General features: G+C 41.7%; 1 protein-coding gene across 1 annotated transcript in view; it reads right to left on the reverse strand.

Annotated features, from left to right (window-relative positions):
- Nucleotides 1-26726, reverse strand: part of HBS1L (HBS1 like translational GTPase) — a 300920-nt gene that overhangs the window by 109993 nt on the left and 164201 nt on the right. The window contains 1 exon segment of the mRNA XM_029596612.1: nt 24963-25071. Coding sequence (XP_029452472.1) covers nt 24963-25071 — 109 coding nt within the window.

Below are 26726 nucleotides of genomic sequence, written 5' to 3' on the forward strand. Positions count from 1 at the left end.
GCCACCCTCCAGTCTTCAGGTACAATGGATGATTTAATGATAGGTTACAAATTTTAACTAATAGATCAGAAATTTCATTTTTGAGTTCCTTCAGTTACCCTAGGATGCATACCATCCGGTCCAGGTGATTTGCTACTCTTTAGTTTGTCAATCTGGCCTACAACATCTTCCAGGTTCACAGTGATTTCGTTCAGTTCGTCTGACTCATCACCGCTGAAAACCATCTCCGGAACTGGTTTCTCCCCAACATCCTCATTTAGTAAACACGGAAGCAAAGAATTCATTAGTCTTTCTGCAATGGCCCTTATGTTCCCTAAGAGCCCCTTTAATCCTTTGGTCATCTAATGGTCTAACTGACTCCCTCACAGGTTCTTGTTTTGGATATATTTTAAAAAAGTTTTTATTATGAGTTTTTGTCTCTATGGCCAACTTCATTTCAAATTCTCTCTTCGCCTATCTTATCAATGTTTTACACTTAACTTGACAATACTTATGTCTTATCCTATTTTTCTTCAGATGGATCCTTCTTCCAATTTTTGAAGGATTTTTTTTTGGCTAAAATAGCCTCTTTCACCTCACCTTTTAACCATGACAGTAATCATTTTGCCTTCCTTCCACCTTTCTTAATGCATGGAATACATATGGACTGCGCCTCTAGGATTGTGTTTTAAACAACGTCCAAGCCGGTTGAACACTTTTAACCTTTGCAGCTGCACCTTTCAGTTTTTTCTATTTTCCTCATTTTATCAAAGATTCCCTTTTGAAAATTTAGTGTTAGAGATGCAGATTTACTTATTGTCCCCCCTTCCAGTTATTAGTTTAAATTTGATCATGTTATGATCACTGTTGCCAACGTGGCCCCACCACTGTTTACCCTCTCTCACCAAATCCTGCATTCCACATAAGAATTAAATTCTAAATAGCTCCCGCTCTTTTTGGTTCCTGAACCAATTGCTCCATGAAGCAATCATTTATTACATCCAGGAACTTTATGTCTCTAGCAAGTCCTGATGTTACATTCAATCCCAGTCAATAGTGGAGTAATTAAAATCTCCCGTTATTATTGCACTGCCAAATTGGTTTGCTTCCCTGATTTCTCTTAGTATTTCATCATCTGTCTGATCATTTTGTCCAGGTGGACGGTAGTATACTCCTATCACTATACTCTACCCAACACACATGGGAATTTCTACCCATATAGATTCTACTGAGCATTTAGTCTCTTATATGATCTTTATCTGTTTGGACTCTATACCCTCCCGGACATAAGTGCCCACACCCCCACCGAGTTGATCCTCCCTATCATTCCAATATAATTTGTACCCTGATATAGCACTGTCCCATTGGTTATTCCTCCTTCCACCAAGTCTCTGTGATGCCAATTATGTCAATCTTATCATTTGCTGCTATAACACTCTAACTCTCGTATTGTGGTTACGCCAAAGAAACCCAAATGAAATCAAGTTTCAATAACTGCTTTATTGGACCCCTAAATGAACTGGGCAAACAAGTATTTGGGCTAGCATTTCCCTTGAAAGATTTGTTTTTTTTTAAAGGAAGAAGTTTAAGTGCCCTCTGGATTTTCCTATCTTTAAAAAAAATTCTTTGACTGTTTATTAAAACTAAAGTAGACCTGAGAAATGTTATAGTGTTTAGTAGACTTTAACCTGCATGTGGACACCAGTCATCTACCAACCTATTTGTGATTAATTTTTTTACGTCTATGCAGACGTCAAGGTTGGTCTCAACTTATTACAATGCCAACACATGAACTAGGGTCATATTCTAGATTTAGTGTTGTCTGGATTGCTGTCATATGTTCCCTTCTTTCAGTCATCTACAACCTGTCCCTTGATCTACCATTATTTACTACTTCACTGTATTATCAAGGTCTCTGACTGGATATTTCATATTCACATGCTCCTTCTATGATTCATAAGCTTCCACATATTGAAGCAGACGTAACCTTTGGTTGCCCAAACTTAATTTATTATCAAACCTCAATGTGGACAGTTTATAGTAAATTGGCCGCAGATTCTTCTCCCTGGACTTCCTAGCTCCAATGATAACTGTCCAGTCCTGCCGGTGGAGGCATACAGTCTAGCAGTCCAAAGAGCTGAGAGGCTCTGGAGGAAACACAATGCCACCAGTAACCTGGAGCTTTATTGTGCTAAGCTCTCATGAATTAGGCAAAAAAAAAAAAAATTCTCTCTGGAAAGATTAAATCAGCAGGTAACTAATTCTCTTGCTCAGACTCAAATCATCAAGTTTTTTAGAACCTTTTTCGTTAACTTGTGATCGTTTTCTTCACTAATTTAACTCTATGATATTTCATTCTGACTGACAGCTTACGAATTTCTGCACTGAGTTCTGAACCTCAGCTACGACCACAGCCATCATTTATAGCTGTTCTTTGGAAGAAATTTATGCTTCCTTCCACTTCAGAGATTTATTATTTATTTTATTTATTTATTAAGGTTTTTATATACCGGTATTCGTCGAGACATCATATCGGTTTACATTTAACTTATAACAATAGAGAAATACAATAAACAATGGGAAAGGCGGAACTTGGCGAATATACAGAAGAGTGTAATAGATTTGATCTATTATTTCTCAAATGACAGTTTCTATACTTTCAACATGTGTTCTACTGTTCTCATTAAAGAATTTTGGGTTGATATTGGGTAGTTCATACTTCTTTATTTAGTTCAGAGTGTCCTGCTGGCTGATTTAAAATCTTTCTTGAAAAGGCCAATACCATATATCTAATCTGGCTGGCTAAAGACTGGTCTCCTTTCTTCCGTATCTGGCAAAGATTATTAAGAAAGTGGCGCTTAGACAGCTGCAAGAGTTACTGGATGGCAGTCATATTTTGTACCCCTCTGAGTCTGGATTTTGCCCTCAACATAATACAGAATCCTTACTGTTTATCTTGTTTTGATTCCATTTGGAAGAGTCTTGAGGTGGGGTACAAAAGTACTTTCTAGTCTTAACAGATCTGTCAGTGGCATTTGATATGCTTCACCATACTATACTTTTCATAGACTCTCTCACAGATAACCTCAAAAAAACTAGACCTCAAGGACTCGGAAACCGCCAGTCTCCTCATGGAGCCATATCACAAAGTTATAATTAGTCTTATATCATACAGTTATTATGTTATATTGTAAAGCTCTTTGCTGAATTAATGTTTGAATGTAAACCGAGGTGATGTTTCTTACGGACCCCGGTATATAAAAATCCTTAAATAAATAAATAAATAAATAGTGACACCAGCAAACAAGCTATGCCCTCTAATAACAAAAGAAATCCCCGCCGATGCTAAATCCAGACAACCCTGGTACACGCCTGAATTAAAACTACTGAAGCACAATTTGAGAAGCCTAGAAAAAACTTGGCGCAAAGACCCTTCCCATCCAACTGCAACAAATATAAATCCTTGCTACACACATACAGAGCAAACAAACACCTCAAAAACTAAACGAGACTACTACGCCACCAGAATACACAACTATCAGTTCAATCCCAAGGCCCTATTCTCCTTCGTAGCAGGCCTAACAAAAACGTCACCTAACTCCACTCCAGACGAAGAAAGCGACAACAAATGCAACGAGCTCGCAAAATACTTCCACAACAAAATAGCTAACATCGCTTCTCGCTTTACTACCCCTCCCTCACCCACCAAAACCGCTCTGAAAGCCCCTAATCACCAAATGGATGCCTTCGAGACCACATCACATCTGAATGCAATAGACTATACTAAGTAAAATGAAAACCCTCCTCCCACCCCGCAGACTCTATACCCACCAAAGCACTCTTATCTATACCAGATTGCATCGCACAACCTCTATCTAACCATTAACACATCCCTGACCTCCGCAATTTCCGCCAACCAACTTAAACTAGCCATTGTAAAACCATCTTAAAAAAGCCGCAAACGGATCCTACTAACCTCACCAACTTTCGCCCATTTCCAATCTACCATTTCTTGCAAAAGTCCTTGAAAAAACTGTTAACACTCAATTATCCAATTATTAGACCAGCAATCAATCCTCCTACCTACACAGCACGGCTTCCGCAAACAGTTTTAGTACCGAAACCCCCTGACGGTCACTATCGGACTACATCATCAAGGACTAGACATGGGGCACACATACATCTTAGCCCTTCTCGACATTCAGGCAGCCCTTCGACACCATAAATCACTCCATTTCTACTCGACAGGCTGGCTGAAATTGGAATCTCTGGAATCCCCCTCCTTTGGTTCACATCCTTCATTAACAACAGACACTTCAAAAGTCAAAATCGGAAAGCATGAATCCAAACCCATCAATATCACGTGCGGAGTACCCCAAGGCTCCTCCTATCTTCAACCCTATTTAACACTTCCTTACCTCCCTACCGCTCTGGCCAACTCCTTGCAGAAACTTGGTCTCCCACATTTTGTCTATGCTGACGATGTGCAAGTCCTCATCCCCATCACAGACTCAATACCCAATGCCCTCCTAAAATGGGAAAGTGCCCTCTACGCCATCAACAGCCTTCTCACTCAACTAAACTAGCGCTTAACACTAATAAAACTGAACTCATGATCATAGCCCCCCAACAACTCAATCCCTCACCCACCAATGTCAGCTCCCTGCACCCCCTCCCAGACTTCGCCCAACATGTAAGAGACCTTGGTGTAATCCTTGACACCCAATTCAACCTGCAAAAATCATCAAAACCACCCTTAAGGAATGCTATTTCAAGCTACACACACTCAAAAAACTAAAACCGCTCTTACATCCCAACGACTTTCAGAACTGTGCTTCAGGCACTCTACTATCCAAAATAGACTATGCAAACGCTATCCTACTAGGCCTCCCAAAAAATGCCACAACACCCCTTGCAGCTCCTTCAAAATGCAGCTGCGCGCATACTAACAGGCACACGCAGAAAATGATCACATCACACCCATCCTTAAACAACTACACTGGCTCCCCATATCCTCAAGAATCATCTTTAAGACTCTAACTCTCATACACAAAGCCATCCACAACCCACAAATATGCATTGGTTCTCTGACACCACTACACCTTCGTACGACATCAAGACCAACCAGATCACCCTACCCTCGCAACAATACCCACTCCCACACCCAAATCATCCCAACTCGCCTCCACCAAACAAACGCTCCATCTCCTTAGCTGGTCCCAAGCTATGGAACTCAATGCCCACCAGTTCTACGCCTTGAGATCTGTCCAAAGAAATTTAGACAGAAAACTTAAAACTTGGCTGTTCACGCACGCATACTCTTAATCTAACAGCCCAGTTCACTTCCCCCCCACTTCACCCCCTCTCCATTCCACCCAACATCACACCCAGACTCCTCCCCCCCGCCCCCCCGCCCCCCAAGCAAACCCCCTCCCCCATCCTTTCCTTGCTTAGGCCCCCCCACCTCTCACTCGCCTTGTATATTGAATGTATATAATAGAATGCACATAGAATGTACTTAAACCTCCTTCCTCTCTGTAAATAATCCCCCTATTCCCCGCCACCTATCCCAGCTGCTCATATAGTTCCAAGTTACTGCGGCCTACCCTTTCCCATCCCTTCCCTCCCCCCCAGTTATAATATCAGGTACAATGTAAAGCCTGTGGCTGAAATTGCTGTTATCTGGAACCGATGTATGTCTCGTGCGAATGTCGGTAATAGAAAAAATGTTAAATAAATAAATAAAAAATAAATCTGTAGCACATCGAATTTCTTGGCATATCAATGACTTGTCATGGTTTTCCTCTTTCCTAAATGATCTTTCTTATAGAGTAGTTATGGGGATGCCAGATCTGTAGTTAGCAGGGATAATTTTGAAGTGCCGCAAGGCTCTTCATTGTCCCTACTTTATTTAACATCTTCTACTACCTCTCTATGAGATCTTGACTCAATTGGATGTAACTTTTAAAACTGTATGCGGTCTATATGCGGTTTCCCCCATTTCTTTCACTGTGGAATACATTAGAAATGTTGACTACATGTCTTTAATATATCCATACATGGCTATCAAACAATAGCTTAGTAAGATCAAAATTTTACTGGTCTCGCTCTGTGGTGCCAGACACTCAGACATCTTGGTCTTTTGCTGTGTCTACAATTCCAATTAGGTTTCAAGTGATTTAAGGTTAATGGTATATTCCACTCGTTATCTTCGTCCACACATACAATCACTGGTTCATAGCCCTTTTTTAAGCTCCAACTGTTGCGTATGTTGAAACCATTTCTTCACCAGGCTAATTTTCAGGTAGTCAGTCAATCCCTGATTTTATCTTCGTTAGATTATTGTAATTCTTTTCTTAGGTTTACTTGAGTCAATACTGAAGACTCTTCACTTGATATAGAATCTGCTGCTTTTATATCCCGTCGTTCGGTGTAGCCATCACAACGGTTTTACAAGATTCAAACAGATTAATGGTCAGTTTAACATTTGCTAATCATTGAAACAACAGCAGGATCAGGGGAAGGGGGGATAAACATGGGGTTAAATTGACAATTTTGTGTTTGCGAGGGTCATACAGACGTGTGATTTGTTAATCTTAGAGACAGTTCTCTTTGTAGAGTTCATCATAAGTTCACTGTTGTATGAAGATGGTTGTTGCTGATTGTGTTTGTTCTTGCGTGGGTTTGTGTTGGTAATGCTGATTAGTGTTTGGTTGTTGTGTTATTTGATTGTCGATGTAGACTTTGTAGAATAACCATGATTACGGGCTGTCCTCTGTGTGTCCATATTTCCCCAGTGTTAGCAGGCCTATACTGGCTCCCAGTAATCTGGTAGGTTAGGTTTAAAATTTTGACTTTCGTTTTTAAGTTATTTTATGGCTTGGCCCCTTATCTTTCTGCAGAATTCATGGCTTATCGCCCGCTATGCACCTTATGCTCTTCCTTCAGGCTACTCCTGGAAGTCCATCAAGATTTGCAGATTGGTGAAATATAAATTATAAATAAATAGAAATATGCAACATAGAATAGAGTATCAAGAGGGCGGATGGCCCATCTAAATCCCCCCTCTACAACAAGACGAATTGCGGGTTACATCTAAGTAAGGCAAATATAGAAATGGAAGAAAATCAGATTACCAACCATTTCCATACTTTCATACATTCCACACACCCATTCACAGTTTGCCCTCACCCTACTCTTGTAGCACCCCAAAGTTCATGCCAAATTCCAAAATCCCAAAAAGACAAATGGGAACCTTCACTCTTCCAGAGTTCCTCTCTTTGAAGCCACACATGATCTCCTCAAATAGTTAAGGAGTTCCAGGAATCAGTGGCATAGAAATACAACCGCAAATGCAGCTTCTGAAGTATAAACAGGAAGATGAAAATACAAGATGAAAACTGTCCAGAACAAACTGCAATGATTGATATAAACCATCTTCGACTAAGCTCGAAGACATGATCAAAATCCAGTCACAGTTACCATAGATCTCAAAAAAACAAAAAACCTGTAACCAGCACTATGTCACCCATTAATGCATATCCAGGCCAAATTAGAAAAGCCCACAGCGATGACTAAAGGTCTCCATAAAAGCACTAATCTCTTCTTTGTTAGCAAATAAACGAGTTACCCCGTTGTGAAAAACTTTCAAGCTGGCAAGAAACTGAAGTGTAAATTTAATTCCCTTCTGATGAAGCTGAGAACAATATAGTGATATTCTTTCGCGATCTCAGCACTCCCACGGAATAATCAGGAAAGACTAACAGGCCGATACTATAAAGTGCACTCAACTGAGCGAACTGTTTTATCCGCAGTTGAATGTGCATTTTTGATGCGCGTCCACTTACCCCTTATACAGTAAGGGGCTTAGCACATCGAAAACGTGCGGCCAACTCCACCCCCCCCCCCCAAACACTAATAGTGCTCATCATATGCAAATGCATGTTGATGAGGCTATAGTAATTTGCCCAGAATACTGAAAAAAAAATTGTGCAGCCCAAAAAAAGTATACAGAAAAACAGAAAATATAGCTTTTCTGTACATCCTTAGACATAATATCCTAGTAATATTAAGTTGGAGGAACAAAAAAGATTAAAAAAAAAAATGTGCCGGCCAGTCAGCTCAGTTTTACCAGCATCCATAGTCCTAATCCCATGGCTGTCAATAGGTTCGGAAAACTGACGCTCGTAAAATTGAGCATCGGTTTTTCTGAACCTGCTGACAGTCAACCTCTCCTGGATTTCCGCTGCTAAGGAGGCACTAGAGACGCACTATTGTTCCTAGTGCCTCATTTTTAGCACAACCCCTCATTTAGATACAGGATCGTGCACCCAGGAGAGGTGGCTGGGCGCGTGTTGGGAGAGCGGGGCACTCAACACTGAGTGCCCATTTTCCCCGCACTCCTTACAGTGTTGACCTGGTAAAAGTCTCTTATTAGCATGTTTTCAAATTCACTGATTTTCGATATTGCATTCAAAAGCTTCATCTTGTCAGAGAAATCAAGGTATTTTACAAACATTTGACAAAGCTTATTTGCAGTAGTAGTAAGAGAGCCCAAGTGATGCGCATCTTCTACCAAAATTGCATGTTCTTGCAAGCTGACACCCAAGGCCCCGGGCAACTCACTTCACACGACTAAGGCCTCACCCTGCAAGCTTTTTGGTAGGCCCAGGATGTCTCATATATTTCTTCTGTTATGGATTCTCCAAATTGTCATGCTTGACTTTCTAGAATCCGTTTTTTCTGTTGCAATTGCAAAACAATGGTATCCATTGAATCCAGTCACTCATCGTGCAGAACAATTTTGTGATCAATAGCAGCGATAACAGATTTGTAGGTCTCCAGTTTTTTGTGCAACTCCTCCAAAAGATGACTAATTCCTGGAGCTTATCATTCATTATGGCAGACACAACCTTGGTCAGCTTTTTCAGTAGGGCTTCTGAAATCCCCTCTACTGTCAGGCCTTCTTTTGGCACCATCTTTTTTTCCCCGAAGCGCAGGTTTCTCCACCACAATTCTTTTCAGCCTTCCTGACATAGCCAGTGATTTCTTAACTACAAAAGTTCATATGTAATATAGTAGTTCAAAAATTGATAAGTCAGTTGTCCCAAAAATATCAACAAAAAATAAGCTTTGAAAGAGATTCCCCAGGAGGGTGGACGGAGATCAATAACTCAGCACTGCCTCATAGCCAGAAGTCAAGAAACCTTCTAATGTCAGATGAGATGCTGAATTTTATGAAAAGAACCTATTAGTAACAGGCAATTTGCAAAACTATTTGTGATTTGTTTACATAGAAAATGTGTTCTTGAAATGTTGATTAATGATGGAAAGGCCTAGATCAGGCCAACATTTCATGCACAAAGAGCCAAGAAATCAGGATGCCCAGTATCAAAGAGCTTCAAGTTTTCAAAAGATGAGAGGTGGGTGGGGAGACCCCTTTCCAACAATAACTCTCCCTCTCTCAAGCCATCCACCCTGTCCCCATGGTTCTCTCTTTCAATTCCATCATGTTCCCAGCAGCCTCTCTGAATCCCTCCACCAGTCTCTTTCTCAATCCCCCAACCCTGTCCCCCACCAGTCTGTCTTAAATCTTATTCTATTTGTCTTTTTCTTAATCTCTTACAATCCTTCCACCCTGTCCCCCAGGTCTTTCAATTCTTTCACCCTGTTCCTTCCAATCTCTCTCAATTCTCCTGCCAATCTCTCTTACAATTATCTCACCCATCTGTCAATCCTATACTGGCCCTCAATCTCTCAATCCATCCACCCATCTGTCTCTCAATTCTCTCACTTGTCCCCCACCTGTCTCGGACCAGCACCCTTCTCTTCCCCTAGGCTGCCCATTGTCTATCTTGATCTTTCTCCTCTTGTCCTCTTCAATCTCTCAATCAACTCCAGGATAGCATTCCCCAAACCCCACAAGACAGACATTAAATCTCCCTCCCCAGCCCTTGTGCAATTCTTCACCCCCCCCCCCCCCCCCCCCATCCTTTGTCTACGATCTTCCCCTGCCCCCATTCTCTCAAACTCTATTTATTTTTATTTATTTAAAAGAATTTATATACCGCAAATTAAACAGGATCTATCTGGCTAAGTGGTTTACAAATGTATAACATACATAATAAATACAGAAATTAAAACAAGTATAATATATCAAATAAAACAAAACTTCCAAAACATTAAACTAGTAAAAACTACTTCTCTCTCTCTCTCTGATCTCCTCCTTACCAGTGCCCTCTTTGGTTATGTCACATACACCTTTTATTATCCCTTCTCTATCTCACACACCTACCACCTCTCCCCCAAAATGCACCTCTTTTCAAGTCACTCTGCCCAGAAGAATTTACCTTCTCTTGCATGGGTGTGTCTCTCAAATCCTTTCCCCTCCAATCATTAGCTCTCGCTCTCTCACCCTTCCAGCCCCATCACACCTCTAGTTTCCATTCTCCCTTATCACATCACCCCTTCTGACTCTATTACTCCCCTTCTCTCTTCACCCCTCTCTCTCTCACTCTTCCTTCTACCTTCAATATCTATGATTGTCACCCATCCTCATACTCCCTCCCCTTTCACCTCCTCTGCTCTCACACACACATCCTCACCACCACCTCTGCTCACCCTAATGCCACTTTTGGGTTTTTTTCACCTTCCCTCCAATCACCACCTCTGAATTTCTTGCATCCATACCCTCCTCCCTTTCTTTTGAACTCCTTCTATCCCAATCCCTGGCTCTCTCATGCCACCTCCACTCCCACCCTCCCCACCCCACGGCTCTCATACAACAATCTACCACAGTTCACGCTCTCTTTCCCACCACCCAAGTTCTGGTACCCGTATACCTGTTGCAGAAAATGTGGCAGCATGGACCTTGGGGAGGAGTAAGGTGCTAGACAGTCCAATTTCATTGCTGACTTCAGAGAGATGGGAAGGGAAACAATATTAAATCCCCATAGCATAAGCACATTTTTGTGCTGTTTCTCCCAAACTCTTGCAACATTCACCCCTTTTCATTTCACTGCCCTCAGAAGCAGTCATCCATTCTTGCACCACCTCTTCCCTTAAGCATTACTTAATGCACTGCTCCCCAAAGTATTCAACTACATTCACATCCCTTCTCCCCTCACCCCCTTTCAGCACTCACCCCTTTCCCTTGCCACAAATTATTCTGACCTGACTGGAGCTTCGGGTGACTCCCTCTTCCCCTCTATCAGCTGGGTACTCATTGAGCTGGTTGGGCCTGGTACATTCCAGTCATTCCTCTCTCGACAGACCAGAGAAGGTGGGGCAGGGTTTGGACAGGATGGGGGAGGACTGGAGCAGGGATCTGATTGGCTCTTCTTTGCTGCCCTATCAGCTTCAACCTTGCACCCTCCTCCCCTCTGCTGTTGCGTACTGCAGCCTGGGGGAAGAAGGGAGGGAAGAAGTGGGATGAGTAATAGAACTGGGGTAAGCAAAGAAAACCTGATCCCTGCCTCAACTCTTCCTTTCGGTCTCTGCAGCAACCAGCAGCACTGTCAGGGGGAGGGAAGGCTGGAACAGAATGGCTCTTCTCTGCTCTCTTCTATTGTGTATGGCTTCTTCCTCTAGTCCCTTGCCTCTGTCCTCTGCAGTGCTACTTACTTGCCATGTGGCTAGGAGGGGAAAAGCCACATTTTGCACATGAAAGAGCCACAGGTTGGTCACCCCTGGCCTAGATATTCAGTCAATTAATGGATCACTGACTGTGAGCTTGCCTTTACAATCTGGGCAAATAATGGTCAATTTTACTGTGGCAGCACCCCGGTTAATCTTAATAGGCCCATTTGTTTAGCAAATTAATTTCATCTCAGTACCCAATCTCAGTGTTTGTCTAGACTAGAAACACACAAAGCAGGTAAGGGTAGGAGGCTGGCATATGCTGCTTGACCTGAGACCAGGAATCTTAACTTCAGCTGTTTTTACAGATGAGGTCTAAATGGGACACTATTCCTTGCTGTGAAATAGTGTACTGCTTAAGCCCGGTTTGTGCAACACTGTAAATGTAAGTTCAATTTAACATAGCTTGCATTAGAAAGATAGCAAGATAAAGCAGTGTTTATGTTTAACCTGCATAAAACTAATATGCAGCAATACACAATACTTTTCCAGCCCAGAGAAAGGAAAGAATGAAAGGAAAATTTATAACAGAAACAATGGCGGGAAAAGATGGAACCCTAATTTATTTTATGCCTTTCGGCACTTCAAGGTGGATTACATTCAGGTAAGGGGTGTTTTATCATCTCCAGAGGGCTCACAAACTAACAGGCCGATACAGTACAGTGCGCTTCGGTGGGGCGCACTGTTAGCCCGTGTTTGGCCGAGTGTTTGACGTGCTATTTTTACCCCTTATACAGTAAGGGGTAATAGCGCGTCGAAAACGCACAGTCAACCCCACCCCCCCCCCCGAAACTAATAGCACACGCAACATGCAAATGCATGTTGCGTGTGCTATTAGTTATTCCCACGCGATACAGAAAGTAAAATGTGCAGCCAAGCTGCACATTTTACTTTCTGCCGGCACCGGGAAAGTGCACAGAAAATCAGAAAAAACTGCTTTTCTGTACACCCTCCGACTTAATATCATAGCGATATTAATATCATAGCGATATTAAGTCGGAGGCCCCAAAAATTAAAAAAAAAAATGTTAAATGTGCCCGGGGGACGGAAGACGGAAGCTCAATTATGCCTGCGTCCGTTTTCCGAACCCATGGCTGACAGCGGGCTCGAGAACTGACGCTGGAAAAATTAAGCATCAGCTGTCAAACCCGCTGACAGGCCCCGCTCCTGTCAAAAAGGAGGCGCTAAGGATGCTCTAATGTCCCTAGCGCCTCTTTTTACCACGGGTCCTCATTTAAATACTTGATCGCGCGCCCAGGAGAGTGGCCTGGGCGCGCGTCGGGAGAGCGGGCGCTCGCCTCAGAGCGCCGGCTCTCCCGCGGGATTTACTGTATTGGCCCGTATGTCTGTGCCTGAGGCAACAGAGGGTGAAGTGACTTGCCGAGGTCACAAGGAGCAGCAGTGGGTATTTGAACCCTGGATACAGCCAACTGCTCTAATCACTAGGCTACTCCTCCACTGAAAGAGAAAAATGTTGGAGAAAAAGGCCAGTTACTCCATAGCATCCCATTCCTCTGTCTCAGAAACACAGTATGGTCTGGGGATTAGGTACTGAGAACTGGGAGCTGTAAATCCACAACTCTGAACCTCTGCTGTACAAATGAGACACCGTATAACTGCAGTCAGGCAGGTCACGGAGTCCTGGTACCCTGGGTTTAAAATGGACAATAAAAGAAACACTATATTAGTGCTGCTCTTTCACCCCTGCAGTATCCCACTGCTGTACAAAATGGTGATCCCACTCAACTCATGGGTGGCTGCTTGCACATTCCTGTAGGACCACAACTATAACACATCATCAGAGCATCCAGATGAAAAGTATTATTATATTGTTTTGCTTTGTTGTGTTTCAACTGTGTATGTGCTGATGTAATCCACTGAGAATTGCAAATAAGTAAATGAACGAACGAATCCAAATTAATACTATTGTGCTGCCTATACCTGAGGCTAAGGGGCCGCAACCTCTCTAAACAAATGTTCTCAGCTGGGCACAGGCAGTGACGTTTCCAGATCGGGTCCTGGATCTAAGTCACTTAATGCTAAACACACTGCAGGAAGGAGGGGAAAGGGGGCTAATATGCTGGAAACATTGAAATATTTAGCAGGTCTCAAAGTATACGTTGGTGGAATTTTCTATAGAAAAAGAAATTCAAGGCATAGTAACATAGTAATGGTCCATCCAGTCTGGAGTGAGATACAAGAAATAGAGCAATTACTGGGGATCTGCTGGGTGCTTAGGACCCGGACTAGCCAGTGTCAGAGATAGGATGCTGGGCTCAATAGACCTTGGTATTTTTGTTCCGATAGATTGCATTTTCAACACTACACGCGTCATTTTCCATGGAAAACGTAGCCACAGAAGAAGTAGGTGCAAATATCTGCAGGTACTTTGCAGCCAGGACAAGTTTTAAAGCAAAAGTATGTATGTACTTTTGATTTGAAAATTAGGGCAAAGCCTGTGACAGTGGGGGAGAAAGATTCAGGAGAAGTAAGAGGGAGACACTAGGCAGAGCAAGGGGATGGGCCAGAAAGGCAGATGCTGAGCATGGTGGGAGATTAGTGTGGATAGGGTGGAAGTACTGGAGGACTGAGGGGGAGATGGGCTCTGCCAGCGACAGGGTGTGGGGGGCAGACAGAGAGAGAGACTGGTGTGGAGATAATGAGAGAGAGAGAGAATGGGGAGGATGAGGGAGAGGGTGAGAGAGTTCACAGTCACTAGTGGACACAGCCCCATCTCCTCAGATGCTCAAAGACAGTCCTCCCCCGTCCCCACTCCTTCCCCCCCCCCAGTCTCCTTAAAACGGGAGGGCTCTTTGGTAGCGTGCATTCTGGTTTCCTGGCTCTTGGTGTGTGTGAAATGTTGGCCATACCTTTGCCAGACAATAAATCTTGGCACCAGAAAATCACCCTGAGCTACACTGCAACAACTCTGCACTTCTGGGCCAGGTTAAATGTTTCTCTAAGAACCAAACCACAAACGGGCTTCCTGTCTGCTTAAGCTACACAGAACTTATCATCTCATTCTGAGGTCTACTTTAAAATATATTGTTATGACCACCGAGTGCCAAATGTAACTGTGCTTCTTGCTTGAATTTGCCCAGTTTCTCTGTTGCAGATAAGTTCTTCTGAGCAGAGATGTGTTTAGACTGGAGTAAGCCCTGGTACCATAATGAAAACTGGGGCATCTCAATTCATTTCCCCACCAGGTACAATTTTCATCCCGGGTCTCACTATCTCCACCCTCTTGCTCTCTCGCTCCCCCCAACCTACCCAACAGCCCACTCTCAACTGCACCTTCTGCCCTCACCCTTTCATACCCCACACCCCCATCCCTTTGGATCTTACATCTTTCAGCAGATATGTAGATCAGGAGAATGGAGGAAGCACTGCTGAGCTGTTGCTGCTTCTCCTGCCTCCTCAGCTGATTGGTTCATTCTGCACATGAGAACCAATCAGGCATGGAAAACGGGGCGGCAGCAGCAGCTCAGCAGTGCTTCCTCCTCCCTCCTCAGCTGATTGGTTCTCATGAGCAGAATGAACCAATCAGGCATGGAAAACGAGGCAGCAGCTCAGCAGTGCTTCCTCCTCCCTCCTCAGCTGATTGGTTCTCATGAGCAGAATGAACCAATCAGGCATGGAAAACGAGGCCGCAGCAGCAGCTCAGCAGTGCTTCCTCCTCCTTCCTCAGCTGATTGGTTCTCATGAGCAGAATGAACCAATCAGGCATGGAAAACGAGGCAGCAGCTCAGCAGTGCTTCCTCCTGGCTCCTGCAGATGTTGGGATCTCGCTTTTCTTCCCATTCCTATTGCAAGCCTGCTGGCCAGAAGTGTAGCTGTACTTTGTGAGGGGGAGAAGGGAGCTCCTGCATTCTCCTCCGGCTTGCTGGCCTCACATGGGAACTGGCTCTGTCCCGGCTGCACTTCCTATCGGTGGCTGTGTATGGGAGTGGGCTCTGCCACTGCTCACATGGCCTGTTTTTACCCTTGTGCAGATGCAACTGGGATGGGGCTTCTCTACTTGTAGTGCTTGGCATGATCATTCTGGTCTAAAGATAGTCTGAGTACTGCCTAGATGCATTTTTTTTTTTAAACTATTTTAGAGATATGTCCATCACAGATAAAAGCAAACACTGGAGATAAGATACAGCATATATAGTATGTATACATCCAGGGTTCTCCTGGCACCCTAACCAACATCCCAAAGATGAAACAATATCACTCACTTCATATTTCGCACCAGAAGGTCTTCATTTCCAGTGAGTTCCACATACTATCATATTTATCTATTCTGTCTTGTAGAGTAAATGTCACTTTTTGCATAATAGCTGTTACCACATTTCCTAGCGCTGCACTAGAGGAGTGGATTTTTAATAATAAGCCACCGTTATTTGAGCAGCATGTAATAAATCATACAAAACACTTTCTGAAATCAAGACCATCCCATCTACCTAATAAGCAGAGGGTGGCTCTTAGCTGAGTGCTGGTATCAAGGATAGCTTGTATTGTATCCCGCTCTTTTCCCCAGAATTCTCTGTGTATAATACAGTCCCACCACATATGTAAATATTATGCAGGGAGCCCGCAACCTCTCCAACCAGGGTCACAACTTTATTCCACTCTCCAAAGCACATTGTATGATTGCTTTCAGTATCTCCATATCTTAATAACCACATTTGTTTTGCACAATAGATACCTGGACATGCAAACATGTATTGTGCCATAAAATAAAAACTATCTATACACACATTTCTTTTAATTTTGCTAGCATGCCTCTTAATTGTGAATGAAGTAATAGGTTAGTAGTTAAGAGTAAAGGGATGAAAACCAGAAGATCCAAATTCAGCTCCTGCCTTTGGCACAAAAGACACATCTAATTCTGAAAGATATTGAAGAGAACCGGCCCCAGGACAGATTTCTGAGGCATGCCACCAAATGGACACCTCCCTCCTCCCCATCCATTCCATTTACCACCACTCAACTAATTTCTAACCTAGCCCATCACCTTGGAACCTGACTTCCAGGCTGTGCAGTTTATTTATTATTTCTGATATTCCAAGTGCACCACATCCAGTGCATACCCTGATCTAATTGTCTGGACACTCAAGTAAAGAAATTGATCAGAATTGTCTGTCACAATTTCCGTTTGGTGAGCTCATGCTGACTTATTCGGCACCCTACTCAATTCATGATACTTCATTATCATTATACTGGCATTTCCATTAACATACCCACTACTGAGGTAAGACTAACCAGTCTATAATTTCCTACCTCCTCCCTATTACCAGTCTTAAGAGGAGGAACAACATATGCCTTTTCCAATCCCATAGGACAACTGTCTCCAAAAAGTGAATGAACAAATCCCTCAGGCATCCCACTAAAACCTTGCCAAGCTGAATTCCAGGCAGCCCTTCACTTTAAGTTTGCTAGTTCCATGCAAATACTGTTCTTAAAAGGTGTGACATCTACCCCACTAACATACATACTTTCCCCAACTATATGCAGTCCTTCTCTATTGCCATTTTCAATGCTTAGTATTTCTACTTTTTCCTGATCATCCTCCAAGCATTTCTCCTCTCTGTCTCACAATCCCACCAATGCACATCTTCACTTCCAGTAAAGTCATTGCTGCAATCTTTTCTTCTGCTTGCACCTCTGTCATCGTGATTATCTTTCCCTGCTTTTCTAGATATTCTTTCCTGTCCCCCTCTTTCTGAAATGTCTTGCACCTTTTGAACACTAATCTTTTTGCCCTTACTTTTTCAGACACTTCTTTTGAAAACAGTATCTGTCTCCTCTTCCTCTTGCTTTTGTTTTATTTTCCTATCAAAGACTTGTAACCTATTAGCTAAGCCTGCTGTTCTACTACGCAAACATTTTCCTACTCTGCCAGCCCCTGCGCGCTTAGGGTACTTTCACCATTTTAAACAAAGTTCCTGAAGGAGAGGTCCATGAACTATTAATCAAACTGACTTAGGGAATAGCCCCTGCTATTACGGGCATTAGTAGCACGGGATCTATTTAATATTTGGGTACATGCCAGGTACTTGTGACCTGAATTGGCCACTGTTGGAAACAGGATGCTGGGCTTGATGGCCCCTTCGTCTGACTCAGTATGGCAACTTCTTCTGTTCTCCAGGATCCTGACCTCGGTGTGACTCATCTTTGCCGAGCCTCCTTTCGTATGTGTAATATTTGAAAAAAAAAACCAGAAGAACTCCTATAATAATTATACATGCAGGGTAGCTTTCACACTGCTTGCATTGCCGCGAAGATCGCAGGTACTTTCTCCCCCCCCCCCCCCCCCCCCCCCCAATCTTTGCTCCAATTTTCTAAGGATACGAGTGCTTTTCTTTGACAATTGCCCCACAGAAGCGTACCCACAGAGACGAACACCTATTTTCTCTGTAGACACTTTTTCCAACCAAAAGTATGTGCACAGCTTTGAAAATCGAGAACTGCACACGTACTTCTGCCCCCCACCCACCCTGGGAACCCTTGCGCTACAATGTGGGGAAAAGCAAGCACATTATGGAACTATGCACACACTTTTAGAGAGCCAGTTTATGCGAGACAGATGCTTTTCACGCATGGAAATCCCTTTGAAAAGTGCCCTCCCCAAACATATTTCAGAATTATCTATGACATTTTTTTATTCTTTTTTATACTGAATGAAGCCAGGAACGTTAAAAGGCGGCACTGAAAAACTTAAGATCTTAACAGCACTGTCCAATATTCCCCAAGGCAACACATAGGATTTACATTTCCAGAGAACAATAGTCCAAAACTCCAAGGGCTGCAGAATACCTGAAACCTACGCAGGCAGAGGAAAAAGTTCAATGTAGTGTTTGTAGACCAGCAACCCACTTTTTCTTTTTTTTTGTCTTTCATCATCTGCACAGTTTAGCAAAAACAAAAGTGAAAAGCAGAGAAACTAGGCAAAAAAAAAAACCAAAAAAAACACCCCAACAATTCACACAGACTGAAAAAAAGAAATTTAAGATCAGCAAAATATTTGCAGGCTTTCAGAAATGCTGCAGGGCTTATCGTGGCCTGGGCTACCCAAACACACCCCAAATACAAGAAACTCAACTTGTTCTTAAGCAACGGACTCTGAAATTACTCATCCCTTGTGTTCTATTATTTGCTTTTTTTAAGTAACAATATGAGTTTCTACTTCTACTCAAGCCTTAACCATTCCTCGCATGAGTTCTATTAATTCAGCTCAAAATATCACACTACTTCTTCTTGAAATCTGCTTCCTACTTCTGACTCATTCCTTCTTTTGTTCTGTGTTCCTATTTTTTTTTTTCATTTATTAAAAAGGTATGCAACTTCTGTTATGAACGGTTTATACAACGTTTCCTCCTCCAAACGTTTTTTGCTGTATTCTTAATTTCCATATTTATCTGTGCTGTGTCTACATGGAATTCAGTACGGGAGGAGATCTTCTCAGGATTGAAGGAAAAGCCAAAAACAGGGAAACTTTCATGACTTAAGGTGCCTGAACAGCATCAACCAAAAACCTTCTGCCAATTCTTCTGCCCGAAGCGGGAGCTTTACTTTTAAACACATTTTTAATATCTACCGCAGATACACCAATCCGACTGACATGGCAAAATGTTCTACTGATGGTTTAATTTTTGTTCTAGAAACGGCGGCGTCTTGACAGGACGATGCGAATAATTTTACAATGCAAACTTGACAGCAAAACTCAGAATGGAGTTTACTTTGATGAAGGTATAACCAGTGGTGCACTTCAAGGCTCAGTGGTTTATTTATTATTACATTTTGATAGCCCACAATTCTCAACATCATCAAAGTGGGTAACAAACCTCCATAACAGAGTCATCTGTCATCCATCCCAACCACACCTTAACCCACCAGCCAATAAAACCAAGAAAATAATAAAACGTATATAAAAACCCAGTAATACAGTCATCCAAGATAACCACTTATCACCCACTTTAATGCTGAGAAAAATAGCCATGCTTTAACGAACTTCCTGTATTTCAAATAGTTGTTCTCAGCACAAATCTCCCAATGGACTTTACCTCAAATACTTGGGGTCACATAGCTGAAAGCAGTTTTACAAATCAGTGCCAAGCAAGCTAGTTCCAATGAGGGGGAAGCTAACAGTAGTTGAGAAGCCAACTTTCGTGCATGAGTGGGAGGGAATGTGCCACGTTAAGGCCTGCATTTAATACTGAGGTTCCGTTTCACGTAAGCATTTATAAATCAGCATCAAGGTTTTACATTGCAATTCAAACTGAACCAACAGCCAGTGCAAGTCCCCAAGTACGGGGCTAATATGGTCCCATTTCTTTTTCCCCATGAGCAGCTGCATAGCTGTATGTTGTACAAACTGTAATTGCTTCAGATTAGTTACTGAAATACAGACAAAAAGAGAATAATAATCTACTCCATTCATAACTGTACAATACACCAAGTACGTTCAAATATTTTTTATTAGTGACAAAAAATGGAGACTTAGATGCACCAGAAGGGGCAGAAAAAAAAAAAAAGAAAAATGACTCAAAACATTAAAAGACTGGACAAGAAATGTGAAAGATGTGATCATCTCTGATGGCTTGAAGGTTGCCAGTCTACATTATAATGCAGAGGGGAAGATAGCTTATTTATGTAGGGATTTAGAATGGCTGAACAAAAGTTTATGCCAGGACATTAGGCGGCATCCAAAAAAAATGTTACACAATGAATAAAAACAAAAATCCACTAAATAATAACAAAACAGACATACAAAATGCCAATGCAATCTCCCAGCCTGCTTAATTAATGCTATATCACAAAAAGCAAAGCTTTTTTCCATTAAATGTAATAAGAGATGCATCAATTGTGGACCACTGACAATTTTGAAGTCCTAAGATTCTTTATTTTATAAAAGACTCATCTATCTTAGCATGAGGCGATACTGATTTTCTTCTTTAATCAACGAAAGATCTTTAAGCTTAAATCAGAAGAACCAAATGGTCTGAATCAGGAACTAGAATACTCAGCATATTTTTTAATGAATTATTTAGGATGCTTGATGCAGTACAAGATAGGGCCTTAAGTAAAATTTAATTAAATAAAATGTTCATTAAAAAAGCTATACACACACATCTCTTTATTCAATATTTATTTACATTTAATCTTCAAGAACTCCTTTGTATTGCAATTTAGAGCATCAGATATCCCTGTAATTTTTTATCACTTTTATTTCAGTATAGCGAATGGAAAAAAGGATAAGGTCCAACCTCCTGCAGGCAGTCCCACCTGTAAAGGTAATAACTGGGAAATCTCCTTTAGCATACAGAACAGTGGTAATGTCAAAGATGGTTGACCACCCGAACTACAGTAGTATAGGCAGGAACAACTGAATAGACTAGGTGTACAAGAAACTCATCTGCCATCAGGGTGGTTGGGAGAGAGCACCCACTTGGGCATGACAGCAGAGAATAATTTCCTACTTGCAGTTCACCACCATGACTTTAGAGAAGGACTGGCCACATCACTGAAGGGGACCCTCTTCCTGCCTTGGCCATCTAGGCATTGTTTGGCCCCGCAATGGTCCTGGTTCTCAACATCTACTATGTAACTGTCAAGATGTGCACAACATAATCGATTCATTTCTTCTACCAATGCAACAGAACGAATATTTGACTTCTTGATATAATACAAGTTTTAAGATCACTAAACAATCATGAAGGACAACACTGAAAGAAAGAATGTGCAAAACTGATTTTGATTTAGCACATTTACTACTATGAAGACCAGGGCTAAGTCACTCTATCTCTAGAAAATAAAAAGCAGAGAAATAAATGGTGGCACATTCCCACTCATGCACTGAAAGGTGCAGCTACAAAGGTAAAAAGTATGCAACAGGCAAGGACATTGTTAAAAAATAACATCCTAGAAGCACAGACCAGATGTATTCCATGCATTAAGAAAGGTGGAAGGAAGGCAAAACAATTACCAGCATGGTTTAAAGGTGAGGTGAAAGAGGCTATTTTAGCCAAAAGATCTTCATTCAAAAATTGGAAGAAGGATCCATCAGAAGAAAATAGGATAAAGCATAAGCACTGGCAAGTTAAATGTAAGACATTGATAAGACAGGCTAAGAGAGAATTTAAAAAGAATTTGGCCATAGAGACAAAAACTCATAATAAAAACGTTTTAAAATATATCCGAAGCAGAAAGCACACAAGGGAGTCAATTGGACCATTGAATGATCAAGGGGTTAAAGGGGCACTTAGAGAAGATAAGGCCATTGCGGAAAGTTTATACGATCTCTTTGCTTCAGTGTTTACTGAAGAGGATGTTGGAGAGATACCCGTTCCAGAGAAGGTTTTCATGGCTGATGATTCAGATCAACAACCAAATCATGGTGAACATGGAAGATTTGGTAGGCCTGATTGACAAACTGAAGAGCAGTAAATCACCTGGACTGGATGGTATACACCCCAGCATTCTGAAATAACTAAAAAAATGAAATTTCAGACCTATTTCAATTAATTTGTAACCTATCATTAAAATCATCCGATTACCTGAAGACTGGAAGATGGCCAATGTAATCCCTGTATTTAAAAAGGGATCCAGGGGGGAACCAGGAAACTATAGACCAATGAGCCTGACTTCAGTGCCGGGAAAAATCGTGGAAGCTGTTATAAAGAATAAAATCACAAAACATTTAGATAGACATGGTTTGATGGGACACAGCCAGCATAGATTTACCTAAGGGAAGTCTTGCCTCACAAATCTCCTACATTTTTTTGAAGGGGTGAATAAACATGTGGACAAAGGTGAATCAGTAGATGTGGTATATTTGGATTTTCAGAAGGTGTTCAACAAAGTCTCACATGAGAGGCTTCTAAGAAAATGAGAGAGTCATGGGATAGGAGGCGATGTCCTTTTGTGGACTGCAAGTTGATTAAAAGACAGGAAACAGAGAGTAGGATTGAATAGGCAGTTTTCACACTGGAAAAAGGTAAACAGTGGATGCCCCAGGGATCTGTACTTGGCCTAGTGCTTTTTAATATATTTATAAATATTTGGAAAGGGGTACGACGAGTGAGGTGATCAAATTTGTGGATGACACTAAATTATGCAGAGTAGTTAAATCTCAAGAAGATTGTGATTAATTGCAGGAGGACCTTGTGAGACTGGAAGATTGGGCTTCCAAATGGCAGATGAAATTTAACATGGACAAGTGCAAAGGGTGCATATAGGGAAAAATAACCCTTGCTGTAGTTACACAATGTTAGGTTATATCTTAGGAGCTTCCACCAGGAGAGAGATCTAGGCGTCAAGGTGGATAATACATTGAAATCATCATCATCAGTGTGCTGTGGCGATCAAAAAACAAACAGAATGTTAGGAATTATTAAGAAGGGAATGGCAAATAAAATGGAGGATGTCATAATGCCTCTGTATCACTCCATTGAGAGACTGCACCTTAAATATTGTGTGCAATTCTGGTCATCGCATCTCAAAAAGGATATAATTGCACTGGAGAAAGTGCAGAGCAGGGCAACCAAAATGATAAGGGGCATGGAACGGCTGCCCTATGAGGAAAGGCTAAAGAAGATAGGGCCATTCAGTTTGGAGAAGAGACGACTGTGGTGGGATATGATAGAAGTTTACAAAATCATGAAAGGAACAAGTTAATGTAAATTGGTTATTTACTCTCTCAGATAATAGAAGGACCAGGGGGTACTCCATGAAGTCAGGAAGTAGCTCATTTAAAACAAGAGGAAAAATCCATAAACTGCTATTACAATAATTAATAAGCAATAGTAGCTTGTGATTTATCTAATGTTTAGGTATTTGCCAGGTACTTGTGACTTGGATTGGCCACTGTTGGAAACAGGATACTGGGCTTGATGGACCCTTGGTCTGACCCAGAATGACATGTTCTTATTTTCTCAAACAAGTTGTAGGCGATTATCACTCTATTGGACTAACTGAGGGCTAGTCAACTCCAATCCTCAAGTGCTACATAGGACACATTTTCAGGTTATCAATAATGAATATGCATGAGATAACTTTGCATTCGCTGTCTCCGCTGTATGCAGATATATCTCATGCATATTCAATGTGAATATTCTGAAATCCAGCGCCATTTGTTGCATTCAAAAATTGGAGTTGTCTACCCCTGGACTAACACATTTGTGACTAGCTTTTAAGAGCTTTAATCATTAAGTCAATGCAAAATAAGCTAAGGATGATGATGTCTGAATGAGTTGTTATAATCAAATAAATAAATCAAAATGTATCAACTACAAATTTTGTTTGTTAACCTTTATTTCTACATACACTCCAATGCCTCTGGAATGACCATGCCTGTAAATTTAAGGACATTTTCTGCTATAGGCCTTAATATGCAAGCAACTGCTATAACTGACCCCATATTTAATGAAATTTGGAGGTATCCCAATGTATGAAAATGAGCAAATCAATGCAGGATAGAATCAAACAGGTGGTTCAATTCACTCTCTGAGGTTTAGGTATCCATGAGGTGAACAGAAGCTGAATATTGGGGTTTTCCCATTACCTACAGTTGTAAAAGGGGATATCTAGTAGGAATAGCCACTGCTATTACTAGCAACAGTAACATGAAATAGACAATTTTGGATACTTGCCAGGTTCTTATAGCCTGGATTGGCCACTGTTGGAAACAGGATGCTGGGCTTGATGGACCCTTGGTCTGACCCAGTATGGCATGTTCTTATTCGTTGGTTTTTTAGTCCATTCGTTTCATTCATTTCAGCTTGTGTGTGTGTGTGTATATCTCACAATCGCAATGTATGCGCACAAAACCGATGGTATGGCTGCATGTGGGCACCTACCTGAATGTGCGCGTACCGTCAGTTTTGTGCACATTCCTTCTGATCGCGAGATAAAAGCACACGGGCCGAAACAAATGGACTAAAAAAACCAATGAATGCACATCCCTAATATCTGGCTCTATTCATTCTGTTTTTGAAACACTAAAAAATGTTGTCATGCGGACCTGAAAAGATATTTGGGATGAGCAGAAGACAGATCCTGTCTATACGCTCCATGATTGGGCTTTGCACCACTCACAAAGGATTATTATCCCACCCCCCAGCTCTGCAGCTTTTATTATTCTCCACAAGGTCTCTATCATGAATAGATTTATTCCCACTCAGAGCAGGTGTATGTTCAAAGAGCCACTGCAGGTTCCCGTTTGCTATGGCAGAAATAATGTGCCTTTAAATTTCATGCCCTCCCATGAAAAATCATGGACATGGCCCTTGCCATCCCCTCTTTCATTTTATTCTGTTTGGGTACATTGGAACGGAACTGAAAAAGCTTGGGAAGCTTACCAGGGAACGTCGAATCCCATCGTCTGTTTCTTTCCAGACACGGTCATTTTTGCTACTTTTGGCACAATGTCAGAATCAGGTTGGTTACCCTGCACATCTCTTGTTTTTCCTAAAATGAGAAAAATACACTCTTTCCATTTCTGGTTCCAGGTCTGAAAAAGAGTCTCAAAGAACAATGCTACTGTGACTGAAGGTTAAAGACGACATTGATCTAATGCATTCAGAACATTGGATATAAGGCAGCTTTGCTCTGCAAGAGTCCTATGCAGTATAACCTACCATCACTGGTTTAAAACATACCCTTAAAATCTTCTAGATCTAATGTCTTATATATTTTATCTCACAATCAATATTATGTCAATAGGGCAATCAAAGCTCAAAGACTATATTTAGAATGTATAAAGTATTTAGAACTATCCCTGCTAGCCTACAAAAAGTTATGACATTTCAAGGTGAATCTTGACTAATTCCTTATGTGAATTCCACTAGATCTGGTCTACCCATGATTTTAGACTAGTCTGCAACTTTAAGGAGTGTCTAAGACTTTTAGACAATTCTGTGATTTCACCACAATTTTCAAATTAATTTGTGACATGGCCTTAGCTTTACGAGGGGTCTATAAATGCTCCTGCAGACAGCCATCAAATGTCTCACATTAGGAACTTAAATACACAGTGCAGCAATAAACCTGTGGCATTCTGCAACTAAAAAAATCTGTGATCTGACATGTTTTTGAGAATGTCAGATCACAGCCCAAAGAAAGTTGTCTACTGTACCTAAAGGAAGCCAGAAAATAAAAAAATAATAAATGCACTAAGTTTTATATTTTTATTTTCCCCACAAAATGCACTACACACTTCAACAAATTCATACCCAGTAATTATTTATAGGGATGTGACTTTTGAAACAAGGAAGAGAAATTGTGGAGTTATTTGTTCAAACACTTCATTGAAAGAGAATTCTCACAACACAAACATACTCTCTGCTGCACTCTGACGTGTGACCGGAGAATTTTTGTTTCATCTTTAAATTACCCATGCAATTCACAACAAAACAAGAAAAACTCATTGGGGAGGGGGGGGGGGGTGCAAAATGGTGGCTTGCAGAAGCTCATTTTGAATGCTGTCCAGAAGTGCAGCATTTTTCTTTCATGCATTATGGTTAAGAGGAAAAGTAAAGTGTGTGAGACCTCTTCTAGTGCCTCTCCAGTTATGCCTCTACGCCAGACCTCGAACACAGAGTACCACAGTCTTTTATGTTCCTTTACCTAGTCTGTAGTGTCTGCTGCTAGGAATAACATGGAGATGGCTTCCTGGCTCAACTTGGATGCTTCTTTGAGTCTGGGTGAGAGTACTATCCCACTGGCCCTGAGGTGAGGCTGTTTGACAGAATGCTCCTTCAGCAAGCAGCAATGACAACACTGGTGCATTGGAGGAGCTAGTTGATGCTGCGAACACCACTGAAGACAACTTAGTTTCTCCAGCTGGGCACAGTGAGTGACTTGTGGAGAAAGGGATGACGAGTCTTCCTCTCCTTGGACTCGTCTGAGAAACTACCAGTGCCGGGAAGCTACTGACATGGGAAAAGCATTGTCTGATATTAAAGGAAGATCACCCTTTATGCATCCTTCCACCATCACCTTGAATTCCACCTGGACAACCCTTGTCTCATTTGAAAATTCAATTTCTATTCTGGTGACTATTACCACAGATACATTTGTTTTTACATTATCAGCCTCTTTGGTTTTCTTAATTGGGGACTAGT

Source organism: Rhinatrema bivittatum, chromosome 3, assembly GCF_901001135.1.
Source record: "Rhinatrema bivittatum chromosome 3, aRhiBiv1.1, whole genome shotgun sequence".
Taxonomy (NCBI): domain Eukaryota; kingdom Metazoa; phylum Chordata; class Amphibia; order Gymnophiona; family Rhinatrematidae; genus Rhinatrema; species Rhinatrema bivittatum.